The sequence below is a fragment of the Halichoerus grypus genome, chromosome 5, assembly GCF_964656455.1.
Source record: "Halichoerus grypus chromosome 5, mHalGry1.hap1.1, whole genome shotgun sequence".
NCBI lineage: Eukaryota > Metazoa > Chordata > Mammalia > Carnivora > Phocidae > Halichoerus > Halichoerus grypus.
The window spans coordinates 112,925,946-112,940,268 of record NC_135716.1 but is presented as its reverse complement, the minus strand read 5'-3'; the positions used below and the strand labels follow the sequence as shown (position 1 = coordinate 112,940,268).

Sequence of the window (14,323 nt, the reverse complement as noted above, 5' to 3'; positions counted from 1 at the left end):
AAAAACTAATGATGTAATGTATGGAGATTAACATAACATAATAAAATAAAATTAAAAAAAAGAGAAGTAAATGAAAATCCTATGGGAAAAGATATTATCCTAGGCTTCAAAACAGTTCTAGAATAGTTTCCAAATATAATGTCTAAAAATAATGTATTATTAAGCATCTAGGCACATAAGAAAACAAGATACCATAAACAAGAAGCAGGAAAAGCAGCTATGAATAAGCCCAGACCCACAATTATTTGGAATTATCAGTGGGAGAATATATAAATAACTACACAGACCATATTTAAGGAAGTAACAGCCACATAGGCTACTAGAAACAATAAAAAGCATATCTGAAAAAGAACCAAGAGAAATTCTAGATCTGAAAAATATTACAACCAAAATTAAGACTTCAGTAAATGCGGTTTAGTAGTAGCTGAGAAAATGAGTAAACTGGAAGATGGGTCAAAAGAAATTATCTGAAATGTAGCACCAACAGGCAGAAAACTGAGAAGAAATGGTAAAAAACCTAGAGGACACAGTGAGAAGGATTTAGCATACACTTAGTTCCGAAAGAAAGAGAGAATGAGGCAGAAGAAATAGCTGGGAGACAATAGCTAGGAAATTTCCAACACCCAGTAGAGATCCCAAACTTGACAGTAATAAAAAAGAAATTCCCATCCATATAGTAAAACTTTAGAAAACTAGAGATAAAATCAAGTAAATATATTAAAAGTAATCAGGAAATACAGAACAGCTTATTTTAAAATGAGTAACAGCTGAACTTGCACGAATAATAGGATGACTGGTGGCTGGGGGCCCTTGAATAGCTTCAGGATGGGAGCTGGTCACCAGAAAAACCAAGGCATGATTAGAGGACTGCAACTTTTAGCACCCCTCCCCACTACCCATACCCTGGCCCCGCCAAGACCCCCGGGGAGGGGGAAAAGAGCTTGAGATTGAGTTAACCACCAATGTCCAATGATTTAATCAATTTACTTGATTTAATCAATCATGCCTATGTAACAAAACTTCCATAATAACTTCTAAGCAATGGGCTTCAAAGAGCTTCCGGGTTGGTAAAAGCATCATGATGCTGGGAGGGTGGTGTACTCAGAGAGGGCAGGGAAGCTCCATGCCACCCTCTTCCCTGCATACCTTGCACCTCTTTCCATTTGTCTATTCCTGAGTTGTGTCCTTTATTTATTTTAAAGATTTTATTTATTTATCCATTTGAGAGAGAGTGCGGGGGAGGGAGGAGGGGAGGAGCAGAGGGAGAGAGGGACAAGCAAACTCTGCACTTAGCACAGAGCCTGGCGTGGGGCTCGATCACAGGACCCTGATATTATGATCTGAGCCAAAATCAAGAGTTGGATGCTCAACTGACTGAGCCATCCAGGCACCTCCTGAGTTATGTCCTTTATAATGAACTGGCATAGTCAAGTGTTTTCCTGAGTTCTGCAGGCTCTTCTAACAAATTATTGAGTTTGAAGAGGGTGTTGTAGGAACCCCCAACTTATAGCCAGTTGGTCAGAAGTACAAGTGACCCGGTACTTGTGACTGGCATCGGAAGTGTGGGGACTGAGCTCTTTAGCCCAATGAGTCTGCTGCTAACTCTAGGTAGTTAATGTCAGAATTGAATCCCATTCCTGGATACCTAGTTGGTACCTGGGGAATCAGAGAATTTGTTGTTGGTATTGGAAAATGCTCCAGATCTAATAGTCAAAGGTTAGCCTAGACAATGCACCACTCAAATTTAAAACTGGGAAAACAGTATACATCGTAATACATACAATCACAAGTACATTGAAACAGTAAGACAAGAGAAATATAATAAGCTGTTACAAGTAAATGTCTTTGAGTGATTATACCAAGGTAATGTCCCCCATTTTTTACTTTTTCATTATCATAATATTTCCAAAATGAGCATATACTAAACTTTCTTTGGAAAAAAAAATCAAAGCTATCTTTTAGACTAATAGGTTCTAACTATACAGTTCTTGAGAGGTTATAAGAAAAGTCTATTAAATTACTACTGAAAAACTATCATCTCCTTAACCTATAATTAAATGTGAACTCCAAAACAGAGATATTAGCTACACCGAGGTTCTAATATATTCTAAAGAAGCATAGTAGAAAATATTAGTTTTAGAGAAGTTAACTTTTTTGTCTTGATGCTACTAAATAAACACTTTTAACCAGATTTTTTAAAAAAGAAAAAAGCTCTAATACTAAAGAAGCTCAAATATTTTAGGTAATGATAAAAAAAAAGAATTAAAAGAAAATTAGGCAACACTTAATATTCAATCATGCCATATTTTGATACCATGTAACTTGAGACAATATAATTTCTTTTCTAGTGGAAGCCAAATGAAAATAAGTCTTAACTCTCTAGTTGTCAAATAAAAGATAAACTTTGCTTCCAAAGAATTTTTAAAATTTTGAAACCCAAATATCTTTACCATGAAAAATGTTTTTTGTTTAATTTACTTTCCAGGAATCCCTCTAGTTTACTGTTTTTAATTTGAATTATTCTATTTAATTCTTCTCACATGTAGAAAAAGAAATTCTTGTTTTAAAAAGCTTAACATAAAAAATTTAATCTAGATTTGCTTATAAAATCTGTGGTCAAACCACCTAGTCTACTTGTATTCTTATATCTTGATAGTTTGCTTAATAAAATCACAGAATCATAAAAATTAGTGCTGAAAGGGGCTGTAGTGATGGCTAGTCTTGTCCCCCCAAAACTATAGCTTTTTTAAATTTCTGAACTCTACTTGCTATGTAAGTAACTTTTCCAATTTAAAAAATATATTCATTTATAACTATCAGTGAAACATGCTCAGTAAGAGACAACTAGCATATACAGACTTGGTATAATTTTAGTCGGAAGTAAAGAAATTTGAAATTTTAGTTAGTCTCATCTTTATAGAGAAATACAGTTTCTATTAGGCATTTCAAAAACTAAAAATAACTTAGAAGTACTTTTCCCTTATCTAGTACCCCAGAGATCAGGAGACCCTTGGTTGAGAATGATCCATCTAATCCAACTTCCGAATTTCATATATAAAATATGAATAAAGTAACCTGCTAAGTATACACAATTTAAATAAAATAAAACACAACCTCAAGTGGACTATTTCCACCAGTGATAAAAATAAGAAATGTTTCACAATATAGACATTATAATTTTCTTTAAGTCTTTTTTTATTTAGAGATTTTTCTGGTAAGGAGATATACCATAGGAAAGCAATTTCACTGGCAGTGAGGTATGTATATACTCTACCAAAATACTCCTTATTTTAACTGTTTTTAACTTTATTTACATACGAAGAAAATTATCAATGCATATCCTTGTTTCAACTATAGTATTAGCCATACTACATGAAATAAAATGAAATGGTGCTTGCATACAAAACTGTTATTTGTAAAGGAATCTGATTGCAGGTTAAAAGAAATAATTTGTTTTTGGAAAGAGTTTAAAAGAATCACAATTTATCATGACCAAGACATCTGCACCATATTTTCCATTCCTCACAGCACATTTATTTCAGTAATTCCGTTATGTCGGTTCTTAGCATGAGCATAGTGTTACACGATTTTCGTACATATAATCACATCCAAAACAAGTTCTAAAATTTAAATTGTAAACATTCTCATCATATGTAGAAATATTTCAATTGGTGTATTAAGTTTTGCTAACTGATCAAATTTGGAATATAAATGAGAAAGCCTATTCTAAGTTGTGTAGTGAGCATTGTTTATTAATTACATTTCTACAATGTTAAATAAAGTAAGAGGCAAACCTGTCCTGTAAGCATGTCAAAATTTAGGTAAAACATTAAAAAGAAACAAATCTGTTAACAAAAGGATGTCTTGCAATAAAGAACATTAGATTTTTTAAATCTATTATGATACAAAAATGTAAAGGGTAAATAGCATCTTTGTTGACAAAGTAGGAGGTAGCATGGATGCACCACTTTATTGTCTGAGAAATGCAACTGGAGTAAAGAATATTTCCTTACCACAAATAATTTCCAGGACTATGTACATATTTCTTTTAGAAATACTTGTTTAAACAAATCTCCCTCCACTTTTTAGTATAAAAAAAACCGTTCCATGTGATTTTAAAAAAACACTTACACATCTAGATAGAATAGTACTCTGCCCTATTTGAGTGAACAGTCTCAAACTATGAAGTACATGATATTTAATGCCCTAAGTTGAGTAAATTTAGTTTAGCGGTTCCTGGTATTATACAAAACACTAAATACATACAAACAAAATATAATATCTTATTTTTCAATGCAAGTCTCGTGGGGAATAAACAGAACCTTGATTCCGGTAACACTGCAGAAAATGTAATTTTCCAATAAGTCTGTCTTTAAGTTATCCATGTGCAACAGTTTATTAATGACTGCTTACATGTACTGATCTTTCGTTGAGTGAACATAGTTAACTGACAAAACTTAGTAAACCTTAAAAACACATCTTCCATCCTATATAAAATATATAGACTACTTACTGTTTGAAGTACTCAGTTTGCTCTGATGTCACTGTAATTCACTTTTCCCCATTTTCCTGCTTTAGTATTTATAAACGGATAATTTAACGTGGCTTTAAAAAAAAAAGACAAAGAATTTCAAATTTACATCCAATTTAAATTTGCTATTTAAAAGGTTTCCTTGTTCTATGAAGCTGCTTCTGCCATTAGTAGAGAAAATGAAGTTTCTGTAATGGAGGCAGGCTTTTTAAGTAGTGACGTGACTTCCACCATGCCAGCTCCAGTCCGTGGAAGATTAGCGTTTACAATGTGTCGTTGTAAGTGCTTAATCCAGTCTTCCTGAACAGACAATGGTCCACGAAAGACTAGGCCACAAAACCTACAGAAGAAGTTGATAACAGTTCTCTTAACATGACCAATTCCCTTTATTTAAAACCAATTCACATAAAATCCATAAACATAAGAAGTAGACTTTACTATATCTTGGAGATACTATCATATACTGGAGTACTTGACAACAGTTTTTAAATACATATAAGTCAAAATGATTTAATATAATATAAAACTGCCAATTCACATGCATAACAGCTATACTACCTGTAGTAATATTTGTAGAGGTGGAAATACTGTTATTAAATTAAAATTAATTAAAAGGTCTTAATACCTATCCATCTCAATACATTTAAAACAACTATAATTCCAAATGTACCATTCTTTTCAAAAGACCCTTCCCCAACTCAGAATTCCATAAACCTCATGAGGATGAGTATACAAGGAGGAGGTGGGAATAAGTTTGCATAGCTATACTTAAAGTATGAGTGGAGAGAAATGTAGTCCCAAGAAGCAGAAACTCAAGCCAAATAAAAAAAAATTCAAACCAAATCAAAGTAAACCAAACAAAGCAACTAAATAAGACACAACAACAAAAAAAAGCTACTTTCATAAATCACAGTATCACTGAAGTTCTGAGATATAAAAAATTTATTCATCAGTTATGAAATACAGTGTATTATGAGCTAAGTAATATTTTAAGCCTGTCTCCAAAAGTTCATTTATAACTTGATAGCTGAGAATGCACCTTCTGCCACAAATTAAACCTAATATGTCTCAAAGCAAAATCTGAAGAAACTGAGCAGATATGGCAATATAAGCATATACCTGCATCGGAGAATGTAAACCTCGTCAGCACCATGAGGTAATGTTAGCATTTTCTTCTTGCTTCCAGATCTTGACCTTGATTTCTTTTGCTTACAATCTAAGGCTAAAAAAGGGAAGAGAAAGACTTAACATTTCATATATATTCTAAAATATAAATACATACTTCTAGAGAGGTCAGACCATCTAAACCAAGTTAGAAAAAGTCTACATTCATTTGTATTCCCTGAAGCATGCACTAACTTGCAGCTGGGTCTTTAACAACAGTAACATTCTTCCGTACTACTTTTCAAATAATGCTTTATCATATACCAAACTAGAACTGAGAGAATATAACTAAACTTGAAATTACTAAATTGGCCAATTATTACAATGGTAATCTTTCCTCTTACAATCATAAGTACATTATTTTCATATCTATTAATCTTCCTTATTTCCAGGAAAATTATAACCTTTTATTTAAGATCATTAAATTAAGTTTCCATCTGATTACTATTCCATTATTCTCACATGCTTTGAAAACTTAGTAAAGAATCAACAACATAATAAAAAGTCAATGAGAAATCAATTTTATAGCAAATACATAATAAATAGCTCTTAAAATTATATGCTGGCCCTACATTTGGAAGGGCAAAAAAGCTCAATTCTCATTTTTTAACTCAACCTGTATTGCATGTACAATAATTTTTATTTTACTAAGAAATAAATGTAAATCCAGAATATCTTACATAAGTTTACAAATGGACCGGAAACATAATGCTAACTATTCTTCACATTTTTTTTTAATTTTACATTTTCTCCTATAACTTATTTTAAAATGTGATTAAAAAGGGAAAAAGATTTTTATATTAAAAGTGGATCAAAATTTTTGTGCTGTTCTTGAAATTACTTCAATTACTTGACTTCTCCTTCAATCACTTATTCTAAAAAATATAATTTAATAAAGGGAAAAAAGGTATTTTTTGTAGGTAGGAATGACAGGACATAACATTTTATTGGTTTTTGAATACAACTACACCATTCCTTTGGACAAAGGGATGACAATATTCCAGGGTGCTGCTGGTCAATTAGCAGGAAGAGAAGGTAAGAGTTTATCTCTAGGGATCCAATGGGGAGGGAAACAAATGTAACAGAAGAGTTACACAAATGGCTTTTCTTCTGTTAACCTGTCATGTGAAATCCCTTGAAAAATTCTAGGTAAGAGAGAATAGGAACTGGCTATTCAAGGATTCTGTGAAATGAGTTGTTCAAAGTCCAGATTCCAAAAGAATAGATGCTACTATTACAAAACCAGTGAACACAGTTCCTTACAGTAGTCAAGTGGCAATGCTAACAGAAATGTCATATAGAAAATTAAAAACCATGAGAAGCCTAGATAAATCTCATTCAAGCCACTGGTTTCTGCTTCTTGTAACCTGCCTCTTTAAAACTAAAATCCTGCTTGGGTCCAGAGTATTCCTTTGCTTATGCTCAGAAGAAGAATCTAATAAGTAAAGAACTGCAGGAAATCAAGTTAAGAATGGCTAATTCAAAGCTAAATAACCAAAATCTGGAATAGAAAAATCTTATAAATTATTAGTTATCTCAGTCAAGAGCCTGGCACATAGTAGAAACTCAACAAATACTTCTGGTGAAAAAACAAAGGAAACCCCAATAATTTAACCTTTGACACTTAGGCAGCATATGAATGGAAATTTGTTCTACCACTATGCAATACAGGTAGCATTCCTGTAGAACACCTGTGCGTCATTTGTTTAAATGAATATGTTGCTAACAGTTACACTGAAATTCTTCAATGATCAGTCTAGCTTAGATGTAGAAACTAAGTTCTTCACAACCATTAGGAAGAGTGAGGTACCAAGTGCTTTGTAATTAGCACCTTCTTTTTCCTAGTTGCACTGGTGAGCAATCTGAATTTAAGTGGATTTTAAAGCATAAAGCAATTCATACACTAGAAGTAAAGAGTTTAGGGAACTCAAAGGGCTAAGTGCTACTAGATGTCAGCTATTCTCTCCCTATCTAAAAGGTAAACCACACACAATCCCTGTCTTTGTTATGTGGAACAGAGTAAGCATTTTTGGTTTATCATGAGATTATAGGGAGAATCTTACTTTGATGAGCTTGCTGGTTGTCAAAATTGCCACACTGTATTCAAATTCCTTTTAAAATGTAAATAAATTACTGTAGGATACAAACAGAATGCATTATAACAATACTTCAAAAATTTGTTCACAGAATGCTAATGTTAAGTGTGTAAAGCAAATTGAGGGAGAAGGGCAGAGGGTGATGGGCAAGTATGCAATAGAATGTTTTATCAGTTATATTTAGATGCCATAATTCTTTAAAAATGGAACTGGACATGTTTACTTTGAGATATAGAAATGTTTTTGACTTTAATACAGGAAAAAGAATTTTTCTGACTTTTGATGTTGTACAGACTCTAGAAACTGAGGTTTAGGCTGTTTTATAAATGATCAGATCTCAATTTTAAATGACAATGCCATAAGCTTTTGTAGTAATTAATATTTGAAGGTATCATGACTTTGGAAAGTAGGACAACTCTGCCAGCATATGACTGAGATTCTCCATTACCCAGGATTCCAAGTAAGTTTAGAGAACCACATGCATTGGGCATCCTTGGAAGTTTGTCCATAAAGTAAGGATATTAAAAACTTGGGACCTCTAGTAATTATACTTAAGTACCTTGGTGTCTTAATATCTCCACGATCACTTTTAAATTTCTTATCCCCTGAAATGTCACGTATTTATTTTAGATGGTAAAACATGAATACATTTTACAAGAATAGTTTTTTTCTAATACCAACACCCAAACTTCACCCCTGCATTATTGCTCAAACATTTTAGAAAAATCTGCAAAAAAATGAGTATTTAGTATATTATTAATATGCACACAAGGGGACATCCATATGGTATTCTCTACATGAAAAAGATGATTTACACAAAATGTTCCACTAAATGAAAAAGATGATGTACAAACATATCTATTACACAAATGTTCTCATTCAACAGTTTTTATTGTATGTAAAGGGAAAAGCAGTTTTATTCTGGACTGTACCAGGAGTCACTAGAACATTAAAAGCAGAACACTAACACATTCAGTTTTAATATAATGGGGCATATCAGTATTTGTGATAAATAGCCAAAGCTTTAACAAAGTTGTTTACATTAATAATCTGCCAAATATATAACTTTATACAAAGCATTTCTTTGTAAAAGGATTTTATTTGCACTTAGTGTCAAAAAATAAAAACACACACTTTTTATCTCTTCCAAAGTATTTTAAATCTAACACTGTTTCTATACTTAAAATTTACACAAAATACTAGATTGGTTTTAGAATCTTAATTTTCTTCTCCTTGAGTATAACTGCATTTTAGAAAGGAACAAACTCAGTCATTCAAACCTTCCTAAGGTACCTATTCAGGGGGGCAGAAAATGTTTAAGTGATCAATTTTAACCAGAAGACTGTTAAAAACATCTTTGCAGTTATCTGATTTATAAAGGATCTAATCTGCTACTGGGAGTATTTTACTTATAACAAGGATAAACTATGCTGTAAAGTTATATACAAAGTTTTAGAATATACCTTTCCTTTCAGTAAAACAGCTGTTTGATCAAATAGGAATGAAAGAGAAATACAGTAGACTTATAAACCCTCAAAAAGAACACCACACTGCTATGCTACAAAATACAACAACAACAGCAACAACAACAACAACAACAAAATGTGTTTAAAGCATTAAACCAGATCAGTTAAAAGCAAATCAATGAGTAACACAAGAGATACAAATTCGAGTTTGCTTTCTGAGCCTTATTTAGTTTTATACCTGGAAGAAAAATAATTTACTTTGGGCTCCAACATTATTTAATAAGTCCTTTTGACCCTTCTACCTTTCTGCCCATTACATACAACTATTTCAATGAATTTCATTTTCTTTTTAGTTTACTACACAAATGACCTCCAAAAATTAGTATTTATTTCTTAGAAACATCTGAAGCTTCAGTGTGGTAAAGAAGCACATCATAACTAAATTAACATTCACCTCCAAAATATTTTTATTTGCAATCATCCTCCCCTACCCATTCAATTCAAAGTCCCATCTCATCTGTTTTGTTCCTAACTGGGTTTTGGCATCTCTGGAGTAAAGCGAAACTTAATACAATGGCCAGGTTATACATATCCAAAATAAGAGGTATAGTATAAGCTCTACCTAGAGGGAAGAAAATTTCTTCTCCATCTAGTTGGCCTGTATAAGATGGGTAGGCAGCAATAACAGCTATGAACTCATTCAGGAAGACAGCAGGGATAAAAAAGATGGAAAGAGGTTAAGTCATCATTCCACCACCATTAACACACTGGTGGTGGAGGTAAGTAGTGGCAGTGGAGAGGTAGGAGAAGAATGCATATGTCCCAAGGGGTACACATATGTGAGATGATAAATAAACTCAATTCTAGTTGCTGTCATTAGTCCTTCAAAGTTCTTAAGTCCCAAGCATATAAAAGACTGTGCAAAGAGCATTTTGTTTCCCTCACCCCAGCTGAAAAGGGAACATCGCTTTTGGTGGGGGGGAGGAATGGGAGGAGAAACATGTTACCTTGTATAGAATAGGGATGGGGGATAGAGGAAGCCAAATTCTTATTTCTTCAGTGTACACTCTTCTCTTTGCATAAAGTGCCTACAAGGCAGACTTCATGGGTATATGACTTGTGCAGTCACATGGGATCCCATACTTGCTTAAACACTGTTGTCATACGCAATCTTGAAATTCTTAATAGTTTTTTAACACAAGACGTTACATCTTCATTTTGCACTGGATCCTGCAAAATATGTTGCCAGTTCTGGGTCCTGAGTACCTACCACTCTAAATGAGAAAGCCAGCCCTCAGGTCCACCTCTTAATCTCTTGACTCATAAAAAAAATAGCTATTAAGAAAAAAATTGTTAAATCCCACTCTCTATAGCCTATTAAAACGGAAAGGACTTCCCTACTTCCAATACCAATTTTTTGTTTCTAGGTATACTACCATAATCAAACCAGTCATTATTCCCAAGATACATATAAAGCAGTTTAAGGGGTTTACTGTCATGAAAAGCAATGTTCCCCTTCCAATCAGAACTAAGCATATAGATAGATATATAATTAGCAACTCAGAAGTATATTTTCACCATTATTTTCTCTTGATATTTTCACTCCAAAATTGGATATTTTTTCAGTATCCTAAGTTACTTTCATCAATTTTTAGAGTTTCCATTCTCAGTGACTAAAAGTAATAACTAACCCAGAATCACAGAGCAATCATGGCAAAGTTAATTAGATCCTGCAAGATTTAACATTTTACCTAGAAAAGGATGGAATGCAAAATACCTGAAAAGCAGATTTCCTTTGCTTTAAGTATGAGGCTTATTGCTTAAAGTATTAGTCTAGAAGAGGCAGGTAGCTTGAGTTTGCCCTACAAATTAAGGATTATATTAAGGGTAGGGAATAGCCTTCTATCCTTGGTTCAGAGAATGAGTTCAAGCAAATGAAGGTAGCCTTTATTTAAACTTAGGTCTACTTGGGAGGAAAAAAGGGTACAATTTGTAGAAGTCTCTGCTATTTCAAACTACAGGGGATATTTGTAAAAGAATATTCTGAGCAATATTCCCCTAAGGAGTAAAGGGAAAAGCTAAACGTAAGTATACTTTATCACAGATTTTTATAAACAAAGAAATTGGAAGTAGACTAGTTTTTCCAGCTTGTCAAAAGCTAAAAGCTAACAATACCTTGGCTACAAGTTGTTTACTGGTCAGTTAAGAGTTAATAAGGATAGCAAATGTATTATTTCTCTGTGGTAACAGGTTAGGAAAAAACATTTAAAATTTCTTAAGATGGGTTTGACTTGCATGCTGTTTTCTAAAGCAAAATATGCACTTACCAATATCAACCACTTTTCCAAAACTAAGACACATCTAAAATTGGAATAAACATTAAAATACCTAACTAATCTGCTATAAAACACTTTTGTTTAGAATTATTTGCATATAATCACACTCCCTGACCCCTAAAAGCCTCAGTATTTTCAAAATATCATTTCATATTTAGTAGGAGTAATTAAATAAATGTTTCTGATAATAAAATTAGGTAAGGAAACAACCTTACTTTAATATTGCCATAAATTATCTTTAATATAATCATGTTGAAGTTACATAGGGCGCACAATAATTATAATGGTATATCTAAAGGTCACAAATGCACAAATCCCAACAGATCTAATTTTTTTTTTATAATTTTGAAGTTTTTACACATTCCAGCCAAAATCCAAACTACAATCAAACATGGTGTTGACCAGGCACCTTCTGCTTTGAGTTAACTTCCAGCTAAGGCCACAATTAAATATATGTTCTAAACACTGCACAGCAAAAATTAACCTTATTCCTCAAATTCCAGACACAACAAAGAAACGGTGAATACTATTTTCCACTTCTTAGATACATGAGAGACCAAGAGTCTCCATCAAGTCATTCATCCTCTCACCCTAACCTCCAAAAGAGAAAGTCTGTGTATTGTTTTATTATTTCCATAAAGTCATTTAATGCAGATTACTTACAAGTTAGATCTGGCCAGAACATGCCTTGTTACTTATAAGGTCTAACTATATCTTAATCCAGATTATAAACAGCATTAAAAAATTCATGTTAGAATAGAATCATAGCAAACACAAAACATTACAACAAAGGATATAAAGATATTAGACATGTTAAAAAATCCAAACATATAAAAATCTAGGTTAATACAATTGTTAAAAAGATCAAACAAGATATAAAAAGCAAAACTCAGAAAATTAGTAACAGAACCAACAAGAATGGTAGGGGACTAGTTAAGATTTTTATGAAAAACAAATGGTTGGTCAAAAAAGATTATCAACCAAATAGAATTCCTAAATTTTGTAACTAATGATATCAAAAGCAGGCATCATAAAATGTAAATATTTTGTGCTACAACGGTACAAAACTCTTCCGAGTTCCACTCTCCTACACACAAATTTACTGATTCGATCAGTGTGGTTATTTGCTTTGTTACAGTGAATAGCTAGATGATAACGTGTTGCTGGATAAGTAATGAAGCCTATCCTTTACTTAGAAACACCATGGTAGCAGATTCATTAACTATACTGACTGGTATAACCATCCTCCTGGTAACAAGATTTAAAACCTAAGTCATCTCTATCTCTGTCCTCTTATTCTTCTACCTCTAACTAATCTGCCAAGCTCTGCTTATTTTTCCTTCCGTAGTATTACCTTTTAATTATTATCTTTCCTTTGCATTCATATTGTCATTGTCCTGGTTCAGGACTCCTAAAATGACCTCACCTACAATTTCTCCACCTCCCCAGCAAATCCTTTAACTTTTCTCCAATTCTTCAAACAAACAAACAAACAAAAAACACTTTACTTGTTCCTCACTAAAAAGTTAATTCCATCATCATAGATTAGCATTCCATATCCTTTACCTGTCCGCCTCTACCTCCTACTTCCTTGTATTTTCAATAAACTTCCCACTGTCCCAAGTTGCTCCCTCCTATAGGTATGCTTCTTCCCTACCCCTGATCCCTATTTCCATTTCAATTAGCTATCCTCAGGGTCCAAATCAAATGTTACTTCCAAAAGCCTTGCTGGGTCCTGGTCCAGCTGAAAGTACCTTCCTCTTCCTCTGAACTTCCACAGTATTTCATGAGGAGAGGTGTAACTCTCCAATGGCACTTACAATTTGTCTTGTATTACAGTTATGTATTATGTGCTTCTACTATAAGATCCAATTTATCTCTGCAGTACTTAGCACAATGCATAAACCAAGTAGGAACTGAAAAAAAATTGCTTGTTGAATTAGTGAATAAATCAGCCAATCAATTTTTAGTATTGTGGGCAAATAGCCCATTTCTTGCTCGCATAATAAAACATTTAGTATCCATAAGGGTGACTCTTATTTATCAAATGATTAAATTATAGTCAGTCTACAGTTTCACAAGGCAGAAATAAGAACAACATTTTAGAAACATTATCATCAAAATGGTTAGGATAAAATCAAGTGTGACACTAGTCTTCGATTACCTTGAAAATTTATTCAATTTGAACAATTTATTGTTGTGCTAATGCTGAATGATGACACATTATTGTGCAGATAAATATATACAGGTACGCACTTTTAATAAAGAACAGTACTACAGAGATAAGTTGTAGCCAGGAAAATACAGAAACACATCTTTCATTTTATCAGGGATAGTTTTTTAAAATACAAGTCTGACGGGCGCCTGGGTGGCTCAGTTGGTTAAGCGACTGCCTTCGGCTCGGGTCATGATCCTGGAGTCCCGGGATCGAGTCCCACATCGGGCTCCCGGCTCGGCGGGAGGCCTGCTTCTCCCTCTCCCACTCCCCCTGCTTGTGTTCCCTCTCTCGCTGTCTCTCTCTCTGTCAAATAAATAAATAAAATCTTTAAAAAAAAAAAAATAAAATAAAATAAAATACAAGTCTGACCACATTATTCCCTTATTTTAAAAAATTCTTCCCTGATTTCCAAATTTTTTTAGCAAGCATTCAAAGCATCAACCCCACCTTTCTGGCATTACCATCTTCCCAAATACCTGTAATTCAATCTCCCAGTACCTTTTGAACTCAAA

The 14,323-nt window shown here is 33.2% G+C and overlaps 1 protein-coding gene across 4 annotated transcripts in view; it reads right to left on the bottom strand.

The window, feature by feature from the left end:
• Nucleotides 1-14,323, bottom strand: part of ZNF644 (zinc finger protein 644) — a 210,834-nt gene that overhangs the window by 105,971 nt on the left and 90,540 nt on the right. For 2 of the 4 annotated variants that reach the window (XR_013448055.1, XR_013448056.1), the window contains 2 exons: nt 5,651-5,753; nt 4,514-4,871 (listed from right to left, as the gene is read on the bottom strand). Coding sequence is in view for 1 of the 4 variants with exons in the window: in XM_078072778.1 (XP_077928904.1) it covers nt 4,679-4,871; nt 5,651-5,753 (296 nt within the window). In the remaining 3 variants the exon portion in view is untranslated. Of the gene's footprint in view, nt 1-3,511; nt 4,872-5,650; nt 5,754-7,758; nt 7,829-14,323 lie in introns of those variants that run through there. The other 2 variants (XR_013448054.1, XM_078072778.1) reach the window with 2 other exon arrangements.